Here is a 23,634-nt window from a genome sequence, read left to right as displayed (position 1 = left end):
CATACGTTCAATTTTTAAGAGATGTGCATCCAGTACTGCTGGAGGAAGTTACTTTGGGCGTCAGAAGGGATATGTTTTTTATGCATGATGGGGCTTCCGCCCATTTTAGTCAAGTAGCACGTCAGCATTTAACTGAAACATATGCAAATCAGTGGATAGGTCGAGGAGGACCACAGAACTGGCCCGCTCGATCCCCGGATCTCAATCCTCTCGATTTCTCTATTTGGAGCCATTTACAGCATTTGGTTTATCGTACTCCTGTTCGCGATGTAGAGGACTTGAGAAACCGCATCATCGATGCGTGCAGGGTAATCAGAGAGACTCCAGGAATATTTGAGCGAATACGTGGCTCAATGCGCCGACGTCTAGACGCATGCGTAATGTCTGAAGGTAGACATATTGAACATTTACTATGATTTCTACATGTTGTGTGTTTTGTTATTAATAAATTAGTTTTGTTTATTACCCTTTAATCATTTAATGCAGGTACTAACTATAAAATAACAATAAATCCAGTACGCATTTATGACGATGTATCTCTGTAGTTGTTCGTAAAATAATTTTTTGCTGCGAACTGGTTTATTTTGGGCAAAAAACCCACGTGACATTTTTTGTTTAGAATGAAACAGGCTATCGGAAATAAATTTTAAAATGGTAAACAAATAATAAGACAGAAAGTTACATTGGAAATAAATTTTAGGGGTTGCGTTTTCCACCCCTTACAATTATGGGGTAAACCAAATAAATTACTGGCTAAGTGTCTTTTTGGTAGTACAAAACGTCAGGTTAATTTAAATATTGTAACTTTTTCAGTGCTTGTGAAAAAAAATGTTATACAAATTTTATGTACCCCCTTTAAGGGGCTGTATCTTAACAAGGGATGCTCCAATGAAGTTTCTTTATATGAAAGATCCTATCTTTTTTTCCATGAGGAATCACTTAAATGTTTTACACTTATTCAGTTACACCCTGTATAGGGCTTCTGAAATTGGTAGTTTTTTTTACTATCTATAAGTACAATGTGACCTGACGTATCATCAATTAAGAGTCCCAAAGGTAGAACTGAAACCTCCATCGTTGAAAAAATCCAAAATAAGTACTTTTTCCGAACACCAGAGCTCCATCACTCTTTTCGACGTGCGTTTCACCAATCAAGTTGGCGACTTCAGGTGCTGAAGTAACTTAATAAAGGTTATCTTTCTGACAAGGTAACCACTTAAGGTTTCTTTCTGAGAAATATGTAAAATGGGTTGGGAATTGATGAAATTGACAATTGACATTTTAGCAAGAAGTCAAATAATTGATTTTTTGGCGTGAATTGTGACTTTTTCAATTCATGAAACTGGTGAATTCGTCCAACTCTGATAAGTATAGGGGTATAATTTTCGAAACATGAATGGAATATGTCACATACGACAAAGTCAATGTGTTGATATTTCATTCATAATTGAAAAGAGATGATTTTTTTTCTATTGAAATCAAGTCATCAACCATAATTTTCTCATACTCAGAGCAGAGTTTTTATTAAGGTTACGTAGTTTGTAGGGTTTACTCTTTTCGAGAGCCAGCTACAAAATTCCATCTTTCTCTCAGGATCACCTGGATGTAATATTTGTGAAATATATATCTTATAACATTTCAAACATTCATTTCTGCCGAGACTTGATGCATTGATTTGAAAGGATCTGCATTCATCTAAAAAAGTACCAAAAATAATTATACTTCTTCGAATATGGAAAGAACATAATTTTACCTCGGCTAATAAGTTATTTCTAGCATTTTGTTCCATTCTGCTTCCATACTTCTTTCTTGATTCTTGAAACGTACTGTACTCAGCCAAGTGTTCAAAATTCTGAATAATTTTCTATCTGGCTGTTGTCTTTCCGAATATAATTCAAAATAAATATGTGCTGTTTTCGTTTCATTCCTATGGAATTTATAATAAAGTTTCAACATATTTCGTTTTGCTTCATTTGAGAAAGAGGACATTTCGACGAAGTATTTATGCAAACTGATGTTTGATGAGTTCTAACTAGTTTTTATTGAACAAAATTTTTCGACGGAGTCATGACCATCTCAGAGGAATCGGGCAAATATCGGATATGCAGTTGGTTAGTACCTCGTCCACTAGATGAAGTGATATTTTGTTGTTCGCTCCAACTTATGAAGAGAAATGAAATACTCTGAAAGAATTCCGATTTTCAATTATGGAATATCATTGACTTCAGGTCGATGATGGTCACTATCTTGCACTAACGAGTGGCTAATGAGCTCGAAACCGGTCTGCAAGTGTGCCCGTTCCAAAATTGAAAGTCGACTCTTTCAGTTGTATTGCCAATTGCATATGCAGGAAATTTTCTGTGGAGATTTCTGCACTGACGACTGTCGGATATAATCCGACTAATACCTTCGTGGTATTAGCCAGGGGAATAGTTGTTTTCTGATAGGTGTCAGTCCATTCAACCTACTGTGTAGGTATATCCGAGACTGGCTTGAACGTTTAAAGTTAATTTCTTTGGTTTACAAATTATACATCAATGAAATCAGAACGAGAAGCATATTTTTCTGTATAATAAAACAATATGGCGCCCATAATAGAAAAAAAGTTGATTTACTATCCGATGAAACGTCGGATAGTAAATTTGAACATGAAAACGTGTAACTGAAAAAAGTATCAATGAAAATACATTCTCCAATGTTCTCCAATATGGGGAATGTTGACCAATAAATCTAGTTTATTTCTTGTGTTATATAAATGTTTGTCCGTTTTCTTTGATTTACTGGATCTATGTATTGGAAAATAAATAAACTTGGAAGATTTGAAATATTGTTTTATAAATAGGTTCGAGAACATATTGATCATCGTTCTTCGAATTGAGTGGTTTTACCATATAAAAATTATGAATCTGATAGAATTGAATCCTTGTGAAGGTAGAAATAAAAAAAAAACTACTTTCAGGAATTGATTATTTTAATGTGATCTGGTAATATATCATGAATTTCTGATATAAGTAAAATTCCTGGTACCTATTTTGTTAATTGATTTATTTTGGAAAGTTAAATTATGTTAATTTCGTTCATTGAAATTTTTTTATTTTAAAAATTATTAATCAATATTCTGTAATGAATATAGTTGAATTATATAAAATTTTGGTTCTTTTGAGTCCTTTCGTGTCCACATTAATTTTTGTGATATATTACTTTTTGAAAGTATTTTTGAATAACTTCCAGATTATGGAGAGCAGATTGTTTCAGACTACCAGGGCTTTACCCTACTTTTATTTGCGTAACTCAATAAAGTACAGGATCTACTGTGTTTACTTGCACAGTACAAGCAAATATGTATTCCTTTTGTCACTTTTTTTTAATTTAATATTCTTTGATTGAGCTGATTATTATTTTACCGAAACTGTTTTTTCATTCAACCTGATCTACCTTTTATAGTGTAGTGGAAATAATTAGTGATAATGAAAAACTCCTTATATTTTTTCTCATTACTAATTGATATGGTTTTCTTATAGGTGAAGAAGAAATCCATTCAGAAGAAACTACCCTTACATTAGAGACTAGTTCTACATGTATTGCTTCTGCTCAAGACGTTTCAGAAACATTTGGCTCAGGTGGTTCAGGCACAAAAATTGAAACAGATATTACTTCAAGCGAAACTTCTCATGTTGTTGATGAAATAGATGCTGAAGATGTAGTAGTGAATGATCAACCAGAAACTACTGTCAGTGATGAAGTTTCTGCTCTCGAACAAGAATCTCAACCAGAAGGCGTTCAAGCAGTTCAAGTATCTGAAAAGGACACTGATGATTCTAAAGATGAGCTTTCATCAAGAGTATGTGATAATACAGATAATTCAGTGAAAAATTCTGGAGATAAGATAGAAGACACTAAAATAGAAACTGAAAATGTGGCTGCTGAAGCTGATCTTGCTGCAGAAAAAGGGGATCAAGTTGTTGATTCACAAACATCCCATGTTCAGGAAACTGAATATGGTAAAAACTTGTCTAGTCAAACTAGCTCCAAAAATGGGGAAGAAACAATCAACGAAGAAAAAAACACTACCTTGGTAGATAATAGAGTTGAAGATCAGAATGTTATTAGTACACCAGAATTAAAAAAGGCTGTTGAGCCACAGCAGGAATCTGGAAATGTAGAAGGTGAAGGTAATCCTCAATTTGGAAATTCTACATCAAAAGAAAATTTTGGGGATCCATGTGAAGAAGTTAAGGATGATGAACAACCAGTTACCAGTGAGGTAGTTGTAGTTGAACTCCAAGATCAGAAAACCATTTTGGAAGATTCTTCTCAAACGGAAGCACAGAGCAGTGTAGAAATCAGTACAACAGAATCAACAGTGGCAGACATCTCTGAAGTAACAATGCCTGAAAACCCTGAAGGAATTGTGTCAGGAATTCCCATAACTCCGGAATCTGAAAACCCTGAAACAAGAGAGATTTGTAATGAAGCAGTGAAAAATGAAGAAATTGGTGGGGATGGTGGGTTTCTTAATCCAAATTGTACAGAAACTGCAAAAGTTGATAACCTTGATGAAAATATGTCAGTATCAGCTATGGAAACTGATGTAGAAGACAATATGTCAACAAATCCAAATTTGTCAGAAACAGTTGATAACCTGGAGTCGGAGGCTGCAGGACGTTCAGAAGATGTTACAACTCCGGTTGAAAATATGTGTGAAACTGATAACCAGACTGCTAATTCCGAAGTAACAGTTTCAGGAATTATTGGAATTTCTGAAACTAGAGAGATTTGTAATGAATCAGTGAAAAATGAAGAAATTGGTGAAGACCATGAGTTATATAATCCAAATTGTTCAGAAAGTGCAAAAGTTGATAACCTTGATGAAAATATGTCAGTATCAGCTATGGAAACTGATGTAGAAGACAATATGTCAACAAATCCAAATTTGTCAGAAACAGTTGATAATCTGGAGTTGGAGGCTGCAGGATGTTCAGTAGATGTTACAACCCTGGTTGAAAATAAGTGTGATGACCAGACTGCTAAATCCGAATCTACAACTTCCTCACTGACAGAAATAACAGTATTAGTTCACAAAGAAATTGCAAATGACATGACTGAAAATGCACCATTGCTAACTGAAGAAGAAGCTTCTAACAAAACAGAAGTAGAATGTGGGAGAGGTGAAGAAGTAAATGCGGATGAAAACAAGCATTCAACTTGTTCTGAGCTAGAATCAAAAGAAACGAAGGACATACCCATTTCTGTAACCTCTGAAGAAATAACTGATACAGGAGAAAATGACACTACTGATGATAACACCCAACTGAAAGATATACAAGAATGTGGTGGTGAGGGGCCTTTAGTGGGTATCACAACAAATATATCAAAAATTGAAGAAAACACAGAAGATGAAAGACAACCTGAAGGAATGGTGGTTGAAGACAGCAGTACGGCAGGTGCAAGTAATATAAGTGAAAAGTGCTTTGATGAGCCTCAGTTACAATATGAGAAAACTGATACACTTCTAAGTCAAAGTGAACCAGATATTGCTCCTACAACTTCAGACTCACTTGAATTTGACATTTCACAAGATGACATTAGGCAAGAACATCAAACTGATGATGTCATCCAAGCAGAAGAAAATATTGAGGATGAAAAGACATCTAAAGAAAATGTTGAGGACAATATGATAGCCGTAGAAATTATTAAACAAAAATCTGAATCAGATTTGGGTCAAATTCAAGTTATATCTAATGAAGCAAATATAAATATAGATGTGAAAGTCCTAGACCAGAGGAAAGTAGAGAAAAACTTATCAGTTAAACATGGGGAAGAAACAAAGGTAATTGAAGAACTAGTTGATCATCAGGAGATTTCTGATACCACAACTGATAATAATGAGATAGAAATGAAAGTAGTTGAAGACACTGTTAATTTTCAAGAGGTTTCTGATACCACTGAAGTTTTGGATATTGAAAAGAGTTTGGATGATAAACTACCAAAAACTGACAATATTTCACAAGAAAAATTGGATATGGAAGGAGTTGAATGTTCACAATCAAATGATACAGTTTTGGAGAAACAAATAAATGATCCAGAACAATTGGCAGAATCTTCTGGTATCGTCGAGGAATTAGAAAGCAACGAAAAATTGGATGACAAAAACGAACAAATGGAACAAGCGCCTAATGGGGAATCTACTTCTTTTCCTAATAAAACTGGCTCATCAGAGGTTGAAAGTGGTTCATGTATGGATGTTAATGAAGTTGAAGTAATTAAGGAATCTGAGGTTCAGGAAAATTTTGAACCTAAGGTAACTGAAGCTGTGATATCTGGTGAAGACACTGAAGAATTTCTGACACAACCTGACAGTACCCAAACCATTGAGAAAACTATTGATACCTATGAAAAAGCTGATCTAGAAGTTTCAAAAGAACTTTCTGTAAACGAAATTGTAGTTGAAGAGACTTCTGAAGTTTCAGCAAATAATCTGTTCAACACAAATGTTCAAAAAACTCTTGAAATACCTGTTGATGAAATAGTTCCTTTGGAGGTTGTTAATCCCTCGAAAGATCTAATAGATTCCTGTGAGGATAATCCAAATACAATAGAAGCTGGAAGCAGACCTGCAAAGATGAGTCAACTAGAATTTGCTCCTCTTGAATTGTCTGAGGAAGATTCTGAAGAAGAAACAGTTTCAACATTAGCTTTACCTATAAATGAGAACAGTGTACCAGAAGAAGATATTGACCAAAATGTAGATGAATCAGATGAGCTGCCTCATATCGAAGAAATACTTGCAGACCAACCAGTGTTTGTAGAATCTACTACACCTGCAGTGGACATGCAAGAAAATCTGGAAACCATGCTAGCGGTTGCTAGTTTACAGAAAATAGATATTCCAAAAGATAATGAGCCTGAACGGTCGTTTAGTGAGAAAGAGAAGAAAGAAATGGAAGCGCTTAGAAGAGCAGTGGAGAGCATCACTGATGATTCTGTTGGTGCTTATGTTGAGGAAGTTGAGGAACTTATAAATATTTCTTTGGAGGAGTCAAATATTTGTGACACAAATATCAGTTTGGAACAACCAGAGTTGATGGAGGTTCAGGATATGGAGGAGGCAATTAGTCGCACTAAAATGGATCCAACTGTGGTAGCTGTAGATCAAAATTTGGCTTCAACAGAAAAAATAGACATAGTTCAAGACACAGAATCGACCCTTACAACTGACGAAGGACAAAATAAACTTGAAGATACAGAGGTACCAGATAGTTCTAAAGCCAGGTTTGAAACTACTGAAGTTGTTGGAAAAATAGAAGATCCTGTTATCCAAGAAGACACAAATACTGCCACAGATGGAGATGCATCAAAGACACAGGAATTGGAAACACTTGATGAAAAAGGTGCCAGCATTAGTCAAGTTGCAGAACAATCTAATACTGACTTGAAGACACTGAAAGAAAGTTTAGTTCTAACTGACCAACAGGATCAGAGCATCTTGGCTCGTGATGAAGTAGAAATCTCAACTACTTCTGCACAAATTGAGGAACCTAGTGATGTAGGCAATTCAAAGTCACAAAGTGAATTAATATTAGAGAAAAAGGAAACTGAGCTAGTTGATAACATTGAAGAAATTTCCTCAGGTCTTGGTGGAGATGAATTATCTGTACCACAGGAAGATAAATTTGAAGGGAATCGAAATATTGAAGAATCAAATAAAGAAGTTTGTCAGAACGTAAATCAACAGGAGTGCATCAGAATTGAAGAGTCACAAGAAATTGAACCATCTCAGAAATCAGAAGAGGAATGCGACAAAACTGATTGTGTCATTGCACCATTATGGGAAGGCAGTTCTCATGAAGCAAATGAAGATAAAGAATCTCCAGAAACTAAAGATCCTGAAACTAAAGAATTCAAAGACATACAATCAAGTCTGAAAGTGAATGAGGTGGAGTGTAATAATACTGAACATGCTGTTCGAAACTCACAAGAACTGGAAGTTACTCAGAAAGATGATGAAGAGGAATCTAATGACACTGATACTGCAGCCATTGAAGAATTACAAGAAAGTGAAGTCACACAGAATGTCGATGAGGAGGAAATTAGTGAAACTATTCCTGAAGTTGTAGAATTGCTAGACAGAGAAGCTATTCAGAAGGTGGATAAATCAAAAACGTTGCAGAGAAGAACAAGCTCAAGACACAGCTTGCCTGAACAAGAGACTCTGATAGACTCTTCCCAAGTCATTACGGAAAGTGAAACACCTACTTCTGCTACTGCTAAGGAAAAGGAAGTGAAACCTAAAGCAAATGAAAGGTCCAAGAGACATAAGAAAGCTGAAAATAAACTTGAAGAGCTCAGCATAAATGTAGATGTTCCAGACCGAGAGAAACCCTACAGCCCAAAGATCACAATCAAACCCATTAAAGTACCAGATGAAGAAGTTAGTACTACAAGTAATTCAGAAACTGAAGTTGCAAAGGGCAGCCTGAAGATGACCATTACTAAACAATCTGATAAATTGCATTCTGTCCTGAAGGTCTGCGATTCTGAGAACCCTGAAAGTACTACAGATGTAGAGGAGCCAATTCCAAAACTGATAATAAAGCCTAAAGTTCAGCAAACAGAGCAGCAGCACAGCCCTAAGATGTCTACTAGGAGTTCCAACCAGAGGTCTCTGAGCCCTAGAGTGACAATAAAACCAGTTGTTAAGCTAGACAAACAGGAAGGAGTCAGTCCCTTGAAGATTAAAATTGGCCTCAAATCTGAGGAGACTCCCAAAAAACATAGTTCAAAAAGTAATTCCAGATCTGCTTCTAAACAGGAGGAGGATACTCCTAGAAAGGTTCTGATTAAACCTATTGTTAAACCAGTTGAAGATACTGAGCCCGTTACAAGCCCCCGAATCACAATTAAACCCATACCAAAACCTGAAGCTGAGAAAGAAGTGATTTCTAGGGTGAATATCAAGCCTGTTAGAAAGCAAGACGAGGAAAATGAAGAGAAAGAGAGGTCAAGTCCGAAAATAACCATAAAGCCAGTTGTTAAACCACAAGAAGCGGATCCACATTTAGAGGAGGCAGAAGAAGTCAAAGAGAGGATTGTGTTGAAAATAAACAAAGGTAATTTGCCCTCTCCGACGAAGGATTCGAAAAAAAGGGAGCATCCTCCCGATGATGAGAAATCTGAAAAGCTGGCCAAGATTACTGTGAAATTCTCTAAAGGCGGGGGTCACGCACATATCGTCCAACAATTGGAAGAAACACATAAGCGACCTCATGAGGACCAGACTGCTCCAGAAAAGAATAAGAAACAGAAAGTGGAGAATGAATCTACAATGTCTACAAGGTCCTCAAGGCATAAAGAAGTTGCAGTGGAAATAGCACTTGAGGCCAAGTCACGGCACAAGGAGCATGCTGATGGTAATTTTCCAAATTACATTATATATTTGTTGAGTAGTTTGTTTAATGTGTATCAGTAAAAGGTATACTCATCATTCAACTTGAGATAACTTAATTACTACTTTGATGTAAATTTAGCAATCATCTTAAATAACTATGTCATTATATCAAAATACTTTTTCCAGAAAAAGGAAACGAATTTCAAAATAATACCATTGTGTATAATACATTGTGACAATAAAAATTAGATCAAATAGAAATTTGAATTCCGTAAAAATATAGTCATTGAATATGATGATTGCAGCAGTTAATTGGAGAGATTAAATAGGCTGCATATTAGCAAATATTAACACTTCAAACACTATTTTCACTTACCTTGAAGATGTACTTTTATGACCTAGTGGTCAAATTCTTCATGTGTAGATAGATCATGGGTGAAATGGAAATGTGTAACAATCTCTGCAGCTTTTTATAGTAATTGCTTCGGCACTTGTAAGTAAATGGTTTCAACTGCAACAAAATGTATATTGGCAATTTTTGTGGGGAGGTTTCACATCATTTGATTACATTTTTCGTTTTAAGGTGATTGACAATGTTTCACGATGAATTTCATTTGAATTGTTCTATTTTTTTTACTTGTATTTTATTTCATTGTAATTTCATTTCAGGGTTCTTTTGCTTGATTTTCTTTCCTGCTATTTCCGGTAATACTTTTATTTTATTTATTTATTATAATATAATTGTTACTTTCAGCAATTTTTTTTTAAATTTTTAATTTGTTTAATTTAATGGAAGTCCAAACTAATGAAATTATGTTTTTTAAATCAAAAAATTGGGTGATTTGATCTTTGGCTATAATTTTTAAGTCAACATGTTGTTCTTTCAACTCTTCCCTAAGAACAATATTGAATTAAAAGTTTTTGCTTCTCATTATCAAAGCAAATATCAATTATCATATTCCATATGCTAAAATTATTAAAATCTAAGTGCAGATATAATTAATAATTCTAATATTGAAAAAACAGGCCTTTCTGAAATACTTTTGTTCTATGCTCAACCTCTCGAACATATCAGATTTTTCGGTGGGATTTTTTCTTTCCCTGCCAAGGAACTTACATTCCTGATGGCCAAGCTCATTATTGAAAGTTTTGGGTGTGGCCTCTATATGTTTCAAAAATGAACAACACGATATATGTAAATGAGGTATGTCAGGGAGTTCTAAGTTTTAATAAGTGGTGAACTAGAGGTTAGGTTAGTCCATTTGTAACACTACATAACAATTAATACTATATTATACAAAGATGAAAATTATTACCACTATTCATGATAATAATGAACAATAATTAAAAAAAATTCAGTGCTCCGCCGTCAAGTTTTCTGTTGAGCAATAAATCCAATAATGTTTCATAGTTACATTATACATAAATAAATTCAATTGTATCATTTGATATGGAAGCCGCCATGCAAAAATATGTAATTCCAGGTCATCAACAAATAGTGGCAATTTATAATAGCAAAAAGTATTTCTTGCCTCATTGACAGATTAGAAAAGGTCACTTAAGTGGAAACTCTAGGTTTTACCTGATGGAGATGTGGTATTATTCAACTAAAAATTTTCTATTTTTACTGTTTGAATTGTACCAAATTGTATGAATTGTATCAATTTTGGTAACAGTAGACTGTGATTAACTTGATCGAAGGCTGATGTGTTTATTTGCTCGGTGATTTTATTATATCCTATAAGTTTGCATAGGGTTTTTGATATGATCTATTCTCAAAGTATGAAAATCTGTTTTATATTGTTTTTTTTTTCTAAACTGAAGATTTCGTTCATTATTCCAGGAAGTGATATGAAGTTGAAACAAAAAGACATTGAAAATCCTCAATTTGAAGCAATCAGATCTTCCAAACACAAGGATCTCTCACAAGACTCTCCAACTGAACCCAAGAGGTTGAAATTGAGCGAATTTCCGGTGCGGGCATCAAGGTGTTCTTCCAAATCCAGACAAAGAGAAATTGAAACTACTGAGGAAATTCAGATAATTGAAACTAAGTTGAATTCACCCATTGTTATAAGTGAAGATTCCAGATCCCAGGATAGTGGCAGCGTAATTCTTATAGACGAATCCAAAGAGGAACCATCATTCAATTTAACCTTGCAAAAGCTTGGCACAGATAGTCCTAAAGGAACTCCTAAGTCTGATTCCGTCATGACTACTCCATCTACGACTCCAACACCTAAGAAAAGAGGAAGACCAAGGAAGGTAAGAAATATAATTTAATGTAGAACATTGGTTTTCACTGCCGGAGCCACGATTAGGGAGAATAAAATTGTAGTGGAATGGAACTTGAGTACCAAATGTTTTGTCTGCTACTGCAGCAGACATCATCAGTGGTATGTGCATTGACTGCGAGGACAAATGTTATATCTCGAAGTTTCAGCAACGACTTTAGTCGTTTGACACTTCAGGTTCCATTTGAAATCGTTTATGATAGCTGACGATTTCAAGTTCAAAGAATAACTTTACAAACCCTCCTCCCAGCCTAGTGGCGTAGATTAAAGGAGGTTCGACTTCAGAAGAGATAAAATCATCTTGGAAGAGCGCAACCAACCTGATTCTTTTTAGGGCTAAACAATCCGGGATATTCAGAGATAGCAAGCAAATAAAAAACAGTCATGATTTTATGATTGCTGTTTATTATTATTTATTCAACATGGGTACTATTTTAAATGCCTTACCACTTTTATATATTAATACTCAACCATACTTTTATTGATATTTTCATTTTGTAACTCGCTATAAATATGCAGCTGTGTATGATGTAATCAAATAAACTTTTCTATTCTTCTTCATAATATTGGTTTAGTTTATTGAAATTGTCAAGTATAGTATATGAAATATTCCTTCTTGTTTTTTGGGTATTATAGCCTTCCAAAATCTGAAAAATGAATAAAATTAAATCATTAGAGAAGTGTTATAAAGGCAAACAAAAAAGTTCACCCCAAAAAGTTACTACATAAAATAAACCACTGAAGAGTCTAATTAGTCAGTAACCTATTATTGTATTTATAAATTTTGCCTATAAATTGAAAAATCAATTGAAAAAAAAAATAAAATTACTATACTTAGCTTTCAATGGAAAACAATCATTTCCTGTTTTTAGAAACTTTGTTTATTTTTCAGATTGTGGAAGGTTATATACCCAAAAAAATAGTAAGAAATATTATTCCTGCATATGCATATAACTTCAGTGAAAAATCCTGCACTGACACCTGTCGGATATAATCCAACGCCTTTCGTGGTATTAGCCAGGGCAGTAGTTATTTTCTGATAGGTGTCAGTCCATCAACCTACAGTGTAGGGAGTTGAGACTGGCCTGAACAAATTGTTCCTAGATGATTTGATTTATAGCCAGTCTTCAAGTACGCCCACTGACTACATGTGAAGTTTTTTTTCCTTATACGAGGAATTAGGCAAATTTCGGATATGCGGTTGTTCACAGGCAGATGGGGCGATGACAAACCTGTTGTTTGTTGTCCGCTTCAGCCAAGTTCGAGGAATGATACTCTGAAGGAATTCGATTTTCAATTATCAGAAGTCATCGACTTTATGTTGATGATAGACTCTACTTTGTACTGACGAGTGGCCAAGCAACCCGAAATCGGTCTGCAAATGTGTTCCAATAATTGATAATCTATTGCGGCAGAACAGATTTTTAAACAGTAGTAAGAAATATTATCGAGTCCTCCACAAATGTCTTTCAAAGAATATGAAATATTCATTCTGTAGGTTCCAATTGAGGTACGTGAAGAATTCAAAGAACAAGAAGATTCGGCTTTCAAAATCAAGTCGAAACAAGAAGGAGAAGAAGAAGGCTCGCTTCAGCAACCGGCAATCGAATCTGGTCGTCCAAAGCGAAGCTGCAGGGGTCCTTCTGTCTGTGACAGATTGGGTATAAAACCAAGAAAACCTCGCGGTCCTGGAAGGGGACGGGGTGGCAAGAGGGGCATGGGGACTCGACCGGTGCCAATGAAGCCAGAAAAGGTAAGTCGTTTTTTGTAAAGGGGATAATCGCGTCTCTGAACTTGGTAACGTTCTTTGTACTTTTTCAGTGAGCATATTTTTTGATAAATTCTATAAATGAACAAAATAATACTATCCATGATAATAATTATACAATTTTTAATGAAGACACGTTTCACTACACGGTAGCTTCATCAGTTGGATTGGTAGTGAAACGCTATTGATTCAAATTTATGGCGTCAAAATTGTATAAATATTATCCTGGAGAGTGTTATGTATTTTCATCCAGTAACAGGTCAGTGCATTCATAAATGAATTAATGAATGAAATAAAAAAAAATCATTTTGCCTTTGGGTTTGGTCTGTACCTGGTTGAGTTTATGGGTGTACATAACTTTATAACAGAAGGAAACTGTGAATGTACACTTTAGTATTTTCATTAGCATTTTTCATTTATAGTGTTCTTTCTTAAAACAAATGAGATGCCTTTAAAATATTATAGAAAGTTTGGATAGAAGTCGAACAGGAACTATGGTTAACCGGGCTAGGTAGTCGTGGTCTCATGAAGAAATTGACTCTGAATGTTTTGCGCGTAATTCTGATGGGCATTTTTAGTGGTCTAATGGGGAAACTGGCTTCAAAAGTGACTCCAATACTGTGGTAGTTGCTAACAACATGTTATCTATTAGTTGGTAGATTTACAAAGGATCGTTATTGTAGGAAGTAGATTGAAAGACCAAAAAAACATCAGAAGAGAGCAAAAAAAACATCAGACAGTAGAATAGACCAGTATTCCACAAAAAATAGTAATGCCAGCAATGAAATTGAAAAAACATGAAAACTGAGTAAACAATCAACTCGGAAAAAGTAGGTATTCTTGTGTCGAAGGCAAGACATATATCTGAAACTATTGGGAATCCCATGGAAGTGACAGAATTATTTGCGCCGAACATTTTTCTATATCTGCTCAACCTCTCACAAACATCATTTCAGTCGGAACTCAGCATCTATTAAGAGGCAGTCTGAATTTGAATACAATGAAAACAGTATTCTCTCACTAGAAATAAAGCTTTATCTCTCGACAAGCTTTTTAACAAGCAAGTCAAAATCATCCAAGTCAACTAAAATTAGTTTCACCTTCATTAGAGAGGGATATAATGATTATCAAAATTTGCAACTGTTATATATTCTATTTCAAATATAGGAACTATATTTTTATAGATTATTTTTCAAAATTCCAAGAGAGTCTTGATTTTCAAATGCCATATTTATACAATGTGACCCTTATAAAACATAATTGCCAACCAATTGGAATTAAATGTATAAAGTTACTTCTGTTAAAATTGATTAGTTCCTTCCTTTCTTTGGAAGATTCCCACATTTTTTCTGTATCAAGATGGAGTAGTAGAAAGCCAAAAACTTTCTTTACTAAGAAATGTATTTGCTTTGATAGACGTTTTCACAGCCAACTTTTGTTATTGTCAACGTCAACGAAAACATTAGCGATAAAAAAAAATCTAACCACACCACCACACTACTGGATTCCCTTGTTTTGAAATGGTTTTTGTCAAAATTGCGTCGAAATGCAAAAAATTAAAAAATTTATAAGAGAATGAAGTTTGAAAAATATTCCATTTAATTATCCCACCAATTCAATTTTACAACTTTTATCAAAATTCTGACCACCCCACTGGATTCAAACAGGTTTTGGTTTATTACTGTATTGAATTTATTCGAAATATTTTCATCATTAACAAAATCATAAGAAAAGAAGCCATTTAATATATCTTTAATTATCACATTTTCAATGATGAACTTATTTTGTTTAAATTATGGTTATTAACCAAAACCTTCTGAATCCACTGGAGTAATCAGAATTTGGTTGGAAGTTTTGAAATTGAAATGGTGAGATAATTGAATGGCATATTTTTGAAATTTTATTTTCTTACTAGAAATCAGTGCCGGCCTCGCAAAGGAAGTTACAATACTCCATTTGTTTGAAGGTGGTTTACAATGTTTGGTGGTTTATTTCATCAGTTCGGACTTCCATTGTCTAATATAATATAAAATGATTTGAAATTCCTGAAAAATATCAAAAAAAATTAACCGAAAATAACAATTTTATTTGAAAAAAAAAAACTGAAATTACAAAGAAATAACCTAAAAACCAAACAACAACCAAAAAATAAAAATTGAAATATTAATAAAAGCTGAAAATTAAAAATTATTATTATTAACAAAAAATTAAAAATAATAAAAGTGAAAATTAAAAGATTTCAAACCAAGTTATGTCACGACGTTTCGATTGTTAGTATCCACAATCGTCTTCGGGTGATAACTGTTATAATTAATCTAGGAAAGACGATTTTTTTTCAATCAAAAACATTCAGTGAACTGTAAAATAATATTGAAGCCTACATTCTATGATATGAGATGTGGTAATGTGAAAATGTTGGCGGCTGCTGTCCTTGACACTAAAGAAGAGGTAGTAGTTTCAGGTTAAATGGGACAATAGAATTTTTTTTGTATTAATAATGATTTGATGTTTACAGTGTGTATTAAGGAACGTTACAAGTTCGGGGTAAATTTACGGAAATGAAAAACATTTTATGTTTTTATTTTTAGTCTTCGAAAAAAAAGGCCTGAAGCGCCGGTGTTGAAACGTTAGTTTTATGTACCTTTATGTACATAGAAACGAAGCTTTATCGAGAAGTCTGATTCTTATAAGAGACAAGAGTACTAGGCTGGGTCGGTTGTAAACATTTGTGATTGAATTTAGGAAAACCAACTTGGAAAATTACACCAATGACATTCAGTGTTGAAACATAATGTGTCAAACAGAGAATTTAGTCAAATGTAAATAGAGAATATGAATATATCATATATATTTTATAAAAATAATGTATTAGAGGGATGTGTCAATTGTAAATAAAGAAAGAAAATGGGGACAAATTTAAATACTAGAAGTAGCAAAAGTTGAATTGTTTTGTGGGTATTTTATGAGGTTTCCTAAACATTTGTCAATGTGGTTTCTTGAAATTGAATCATATTTGTTTATAACAGGCTATTGTTGATTAAACCATCTGGAGAATGTATTCAGACACCAACTGCGATTGCATAGTAGTTTTTGAATCTTTGCAACAGAGACAGACATTGTACTGTGCATATAGTCTTTTCAATTTAATTTTAAGTTTATGTTGTGTACTTTACCAATTTTATAAATTGTATGAGAATTTGTATTTTATTTATATGTTATGGACAAAATTCCTATTTTTCTACATTATGGCAATTAGTGAATTTGAAAGTTAATATATGTATCTATGTATCAACCGGTTTTATTTTTATCTTCTCTAGACAATAGAATTCAAAGAAATATTAATAACTATGAATCAAACGTTTTATTAGCTATTAAAATAAAATAGATGTTTATAAGGGGTTATTTGAATTGGGATCGCTGCCTGAGGTTGGAAAATTACAAAAATTTCATCTTGGACTATATCTTCTTTACATACAGGAATATCGGAAATATGTTTGAACTTTATCACTGAAATTTTCAAGGGACGAGACTGGCAATTTTAAATATTTGATGATTATTAGATTAATTTTTGTTTTTTTATTACAGCCCTTATAATCATTCGATTGGAAGCAATACCAAGCCTTATTCTCAAAAAATTTTTTTATTCTTCGTTATTTCAATAGTACCTAAAATTTGCTAAGTTCGCTGAAAATATTGTAAGTTTAAATGAAAATGGGGTGTCGAAGAATTTTCTAAAAATCATGTGGTCTATTGTATTCTATATGATCTATTCGAGCTATTATCAGAGTCATAGTAAATATAAAATGAAAATAAAAAGGTCTGATGAAACCATATTATTGAAACTCCCAAGAATAACGGGGAGAAATTTTCTTAATATTGAAAGAACTTTTTGAAGTTGTGGGTGACCCGAGATGAACGGCATCATCCTGTATAGAAATTCTACGAATATATGCTAATCAATAGTTCCTGTGACAAAGTTTGAACATATCTCCGAATCTTAGTAAATGAAGAAGATTCAGACAAAAATAAAATTTTCACCTTTTCATATACCTCCGAAACTAAATGAGCTAGAAATGATTTCAGTGCCAGTATTTTTCGGGTTTGAAGGCCGTCGATTTTTGGAATTTCTTCTTGATGGTTCACTGGCGCGAGTGGCTGGCTTCTTCAGAGGATTATACATACTGAGTTATCTCTGATGCATCCCCCCTGAATAACCACCAGTATGCTTATCAAACCGGCAAATCGACAGATTTAGCATTAAACAACCTTGTAGAGAAAATCTCCCAATTCCTTGACAACAAGGAGATTGCGGTTGCTGTATTTCTTGATATTGAAGGAGCATTTGAGAATGCACTACCCAAATCTATAGGATCGTCTCTGGCTAGAAAAGGCATAGAGTCGACTATAACTGGCTGGATCTATGCCATGCTGGTAAACCGAACTCATTTACGACTCTTCAAGGCGAGGCCATTAGGTTCAGAGTCACCAGGGGCTGCCCTCAAGGTGGGGTACTATCTCTCCTTCTGTGGTCGCTCTTGATGGATAATCTGCTTGATGCCCTCGACAGAAGAAAAGTAGATCTGTGATGTTCACAGTTGGTGCCTGAGGGAGCAGATTTCTGTCAACCCCAGCAAAACTCTGATACTCCCCTTCACCAGGAGGAGAAAATTAGACGATCTAACGCCACTTTCCCTCAATGGTGAGGTCATTCCATTTGTAACGGAGGTGAAATATCTTGGTATTGTCCTTGATAAAAGACTCGCCTGGAACGGTCCCTTGGAAAAAGTTTTACACAAAGCCAGACTGCCTCTATGGACATGTCAAAGGATTTGTGGTAAAACTTGGGGTTCAGGTTCCAAACAAATCCATTGGATTTATGTGATGATTGTCAGACCAATGATCACTTATGGTGCAATTGCCTGGCGGCCGAACTGTCAACTACGAACTGTCTTATAAAGTATTGTTCCTGACTAGAGAGGACTGGATCCTCTAGGAGAAGAAAATATTAAGAGCAGATAGTTGTTGGTTCACAGATGGATCAAAAACACTTTCCGGTTCTGGTGCAGGTGTTTTTAGTCGTATACCCAGGACAGAGATATGCGACAGTATTTCAAATTTACGCTATTGAATTGTGTGCAGAGAGATTGGAAGAATCCAACCTCATACACAAGTCAATAAAAATATTCTCGGACATTCGTGCGGCGTTGGAAGCTCTTGGCTCCTACCGAGCAACGCCTAAATTGGTAGCAAATTGCCAAAAACGACTCTCCTCAATAGGAAGACTTAAAATATTGTCTTTGGTCTGGATTCCTAGCCATACTGGCCTGGAAGGCAATGAGGCTGCTGACTCCCTTGCAAAGGAGGGTGCTGCAAGCAGCTTCATCGGAACAGAACCTGTCATTGGCATCGCTTTAAGCTTTGCCAAACAAACATTGAACACCTGGATGGCAAGAAGATTTATGAACTTCTGGCAGAATCTTCCACGATTGGCTCACTACAAGGCGTTTATTCACCCTTTGAAGCTTGATACCAAACATTTGTTGGACTACAGTAGGGATGAACTACAATGTCTAACAGGCCTTCTTATAGGCCACTGTTATTTGAATCATCATATGCAGAGACTCGGACTGTCGGAAGACAGTGTCTGTCGCCTCTGTTTGGAAAATGATGAAACAGCAGAGCATATACTTTGTGCCTGCCCCGCTGGGGACCGAATTAGGTTTTTAGAGTTCTGCAGAGCCGTACTCTTACCATCTGACCTGAAAGACCACTCACCATACAAACTTATCGGCTTCGTTAAGCAGCTGGGTTTATTTGGTGAAGTGTAAATAGGTGTGAGCCACAATAAACCCTTGCGGGTTGCGGTGGAGGGTCGAATAGACCCACTCACTTTAGACCTAACCTAAACCTAACCTATCTCCGATGACTGAATATTACGGCTGTGTAAAGCGTAATTATGTTGACTCAGGTAGTTTGGTTTGCTAATACCTGTACCTGGATTAGGTAAATTGCGTAAAGCGAGTTCAAGTTGACTCAGATAGTGTGGTGTGCCAATACCTGAATCTGGATTAGGTAAATTGTCAATAACATTTGTCCAACATTCATCGAAGATAACTCAGGATGTATAAACCTCTGAAGAAGCAACAACTCACGCCAGCGAAACGTCAGAAAGAAGTTCCAAAATTCGATGGCCTTTTAACTCGAAAAATAGTGACACGGAAAACCTCGGCCATGAACGCCTTAACCATTTTGTAGAAATGATATGTTGCTATCATTCAACTCTATCATTGACCATTGATGATGATAATAACGTTACATATAATATAACAAAATAAAAAAAGGAAGAAAAATATGTCAGTGGTTCAATATATTTCTATTTTTGAATTTGATCAGTGATGTATTTTATTTAATTTTACCAAATGAAGTATTATTAATAGTTATTCTATGGGAGCATAACGATTTTTTCCCATACAGAGACTTAAACTTGCCTCTTTTGCTGCAATCCTGAACCCTAAAATTTTGAGTGAACATCTACGCGGTACGCCCGCAAAACAAAAAGCGAAATAATCTTTTTAATAAATTTCTTGACAAGAATGTTTGTCGAGTTCAGAACAAAGATATCCATCTTCCTTCAGTGTATTATGAGAAACATGCAAAATATTCACAGAAAGTTTGTATTGATGAAATCCACATTCGTGTGTATAATCATTAACCTACTCAGATATGAACAGAGGGAATGTACTTGTTGAAGATTGAGTATAAATATATTATCGTTATGATTATCGATGATTTTTATCGATAATTTTCATAGTTACTACTTGAGTTTAATATTGAAGATGCTTTTGAAATCAAAAACGAAGTATGAAACTCATGAAATTATTTTCTAGTAATACTGGAAAATATAGTACTATAAAATTCAGAATGACATCATTCTCGGTATCGTACTGAAGAGATTTCAGTTAATTGATCGATCTTGATGTTGACGAATTTCCACTCTGATGCCCGCAGCAACCTTCCCGTACGATGACTTCAGTAAATCACCTACACCTGACGGTACATTAGATTCGACCATGTAGGGCTTCATCACCTCTCGTTTGGGTGAATTATCTCTTGAGTGTAAGCGTTTTGCTGACTCGATCAGGGAGAGTTTGTTTCCTTTATTCAGGGTTGGAGAACTAGGAAGCTGTTGGTCGTGATCTGATGTTACAGGGAGGTCAGTTGAGGTTGTTCAGTCAACGTTCACCTCTACTGTAGATAAGGAATCAAATTTTGAAAAGGTCCCTCAAGTAATTAAGGATAAGAGGTGCATCAAGGTAATGCCCTGCATCACTGTGACCAGGATAGCATTACCATAGGATATAGGAGGTGCATCACTGTAGAGCTCTGCTTACCATGACCAGGCTTCTTATAATGAGAGGACACCTGGTATATCTAAGGTTCCGTTAGTGACAAACAATGGGCTCTTATTCATCCTCTTGTCACAGATACACACACACACCTGAGGATAAATCATCATAATAACAACACTTTTTCACAAATGCTTCTAGAAGTTTGATTTAACTAGATGGGTACACAGTTTATTGAAAGATTGATCTCATATATACACTATTGATGTATATTTCGCCTTGAATATAGAGTGTATTGATCTTGTCAACTTTTTCTCTGAATTTGAATTCGCCCAGCAGTTGGTCATCGACTTTTATTGAATATCGGTCTTTCAATCTTTGGATAACCACGTTGAAATTAGTGGCAGGCGTAAACCTGTAAACAGATTTTATAAAAACTTTTCGAGAAGGAAGAATATATGATTGTGTTATCTCAGTCTCAGAAATAGGAATTAAAATTCTCCAGATTTACAGAAATATAAATTTACAATGGGTACTTCAGAAAATTTGTTCAGTTCCATTATCTCAAGAAATTTTATGAATTTAATGTTTGTCTTGGTATTAGCCAGAGAAGAACTGGAAGAGTATATTGAATTTTTTTCTTTCCCATATCTTACAGTTTTGAACACTTATCAAACACATTAAATTTTCACTATTTCACATAATGAAAATTAGTGTATAGAATTATATAATTTTTTTGCATATTTTTTTTGGAAATGTGAATAGAGTAGTTTTATTTTATTACCATCTTATAATTATAAGATAACCCCATTTGATAATACCAAGTGAAAAATACACTTTCAGTCATTTCCATGTTTCGGTTGGAGTCTCAAAAATGTTATAGAATAAATATTTGAATATAATATTTGTATAAATTGTCTGCTTTCTTAATATTCTAATGAGAGTGGTCATTTGAGTTGAAGGAAATCTATTTGCAGTTTTCATAACCGAGCTATTTGGAGCCGTCTGAATAGTTAATTTCTTCAAGTCTCCACGCCTGATATCCTGGGATTGTTTTTCCTCCATTCTTCTCAATACACTATTTACAACAATCTTGTTCCCTGTTCTACTTTGTACAGATCCTTTGTTGGATATTTGTCATATAAATTGCTTTCCTCCTGTAATTCAGTGTCTCTCTATCACTTACCTTTTGTTACGTTGCCTACAGTTCAGGTATCCTCTAGCTAGAAGTATACTGTTCAGTAAGTCACTCTGCAATTTTGTGGAACAGATCCACAGTATGTTGAAGCAGCCCTTCAGTTCTTTTCTCAGAATAGTCTCTTTACAAAGATTTTGCCTTATATGTTTCTAGTTATACAGGGTGATTCAAAAAGTACTTTGACAAACTTCAGGAGGTGATTCCTCACAATATTCTAATATGAATTGTCCAAATAAATAAATGTCCGGAAACGGACAAGATACAGATACAGAATGTTGAAGTTTTATTTTTATTTTCGTTTTTTTCAAATAACTTTTGAAATACTGAACTTAATTAAACGAAACTTGGTAATAGGAGGTTTTTGAGGTGTCGAATTCGAACCTGATGTTCTTATTGCTCTTACTCGTAGGGGGCGCCACCTACACGTCTTTTTCTTTTTTAGAGATTCATAACTTTTTTGGGCGTACTTCTAGTACATTTTTCAGTAAAAAAATCGATTCCTCTATCATATCTACGTAAATAAGCTACCCTTGTTACTAGTCGCTGTAAGCAACCGTTTTCTAAATATTTGGACTTGAAAACTTCAAGTCGATTATTTGATAATCGATGCATGTTGAAGTTATTACGAATATTTTGCTTTTTTCATAAGAATGCTTTGGAAATAAATTTGACGTTTTACTCGTTTGAAGAGGTCATTACTGTTGGGTACGTTCCTTTATGACATCCTTAAGCGAAATAGTTATTTTTGTATCAAGGGTGCATAATCAGTATTTGTTTTAATAAAATTTGCAAGAAATGTCAACATTTTATTTCAGGAAATTTTGAATATATAGAATAAACTAAAATAAACGAAACTAAATTGTATTCAAATAAATTGTTGGAAGTGTCCACCTTCAGCGAAGATACAGGCAGTCAGTCGTCTAGTCATTGAATCTCGTACCCGCTCAATAATTATTGGTGTGTTTCTTATTGTTTCACAGGCGTCTACTATTCGGTTTCTTAGATCTTCCTCGTTCACTACTGGAGTCTTATAAACTAGTGACTTCAAATGTCCCCAAAAATAAAAATCTATCGGGTTTAGATTTGGGGACCGTGGTGCCCACGCCTGGTTAGGTTCGTCTACACCCCTACCGATCCATCGATTTGGATAGACTGTGTTAAGGAATTCCCTGGCTACAACGCTAAAATGGGCCGGAGCCCCATCATGCATAAACCACATGCGGATACGAATTTCTAATAGTACATTCTGAAGTAGTCCTGGCAATTCATTTTCTAAAAAGTGTCTGTAAGTTGCGCCATTCCGTCGGAGCGGAAGAAAGAAAGGACCTATCAAGTAATTATCAATTATTGCCGCCCATACATTTACAGAAAATTGATACTGATAATGCCTTTCACTAACTGCGTGCGGATTTTCGAGAGCCCAAACATGGTTGTTATGAAAGTTTGTGATAGCATTTCGGGAGAAGTTTGCCTCGTTCGTGAAGAGTACATATCTTAAATATTGAGGATTTCCAGCCAATTTTCTCAAAAACCATTGACACATAGTAATGCGTTGGGGAAAGTCTCGTGGCAAAAGAGCTTGTACCCTTTGAATACGGTATGGATAAAACTGTTGATCGTGGATAATTCTCCAAACTGTG

General features: G+C 34.8%; 2 protein-coding genes across 3 annotated transcripts in view; one reads left to right on the top strand and one right to left on the bottom strand.

Annotated features, from left to right (window-relative positions):
- The window catches only part of e(y)3 (PHD finger protein enhancer of yellow 3), a 64,738-nt gene that overhangs the window by 3,740 nt on the left and 37,364 nt on the right, over window positions 1–23,634 (top strand). Inside the window, exons 3-5 of the mRNA XM_074181661.1 lie at window positions 3,522–9,410; window positions 11,232–11,653; window positions 13,181–13,435. Coding sequence (XP_074037762.1) covers window positions 3,522–9,410; window positions 11,232–11,653; window positions 13,181–13,435 — 6,566 coding nt within the window. The remainder of the gene's footprint in view (window positions 1–3,521; window positions 9,411–11,231; window positions 11,654–13,180; window positions 13,436–23,634) is intronic.
- Window positions 1,540–23,634, bottom strand: part of LOC111505121 (galectin-4) — a 39,124-nt gene continuing 17,029 nt past the window's right edge. The window contains exons 5-7 of one of the 2 annotated variants that reach the window (XR_012467128.1): window positions 9,765–9,899; window positions 1,754–1,927; window positions 1,540–1,695 (exon numbers count right to left, since the gene is read on the bottom strand). Coding sequence is in view for 1 of the 2 variants with exons in the window: in XM_023159875.2 (XP_023015643.2) it covers window positions 21,028–21,211 (184 nt within the window). In the remaining variant the exon portion in view is untranslated. Of the gene's footprint in view, window positions 1,696–1,753; window positions 1,928–9,764; window positions 9,900–21,011; window positions 21,212–23,634 lie in introns of those variants that run through there. The other variant, XM_023159875.2, reaches the window with a different exon arrangement.

The sequence above is a fragment of the Leptinotarsa decemlineata genome, unplaced genomic scaffold (assembly GCF_025532065.1).
Source record: "Leptinotarsa decemlineata unplaced genomic scaffold, Ldec_3_MD MMD2_tig00026314_RagTag_RagTag, whole genome shotgun sequence".
In the NCBI taxonomy this organism is placed as follows: Eukaryota; Metazoa; Arthropoda; class Insecta; order Coleoptera; family Chrysomelidae; genus Leptinotarsa; species Leptinotarsa decemlineata.
Note: the sequence above shows the minus strand (reverse complement) of the source record. Positions and strands in the feature narration are given on the sequence as shown.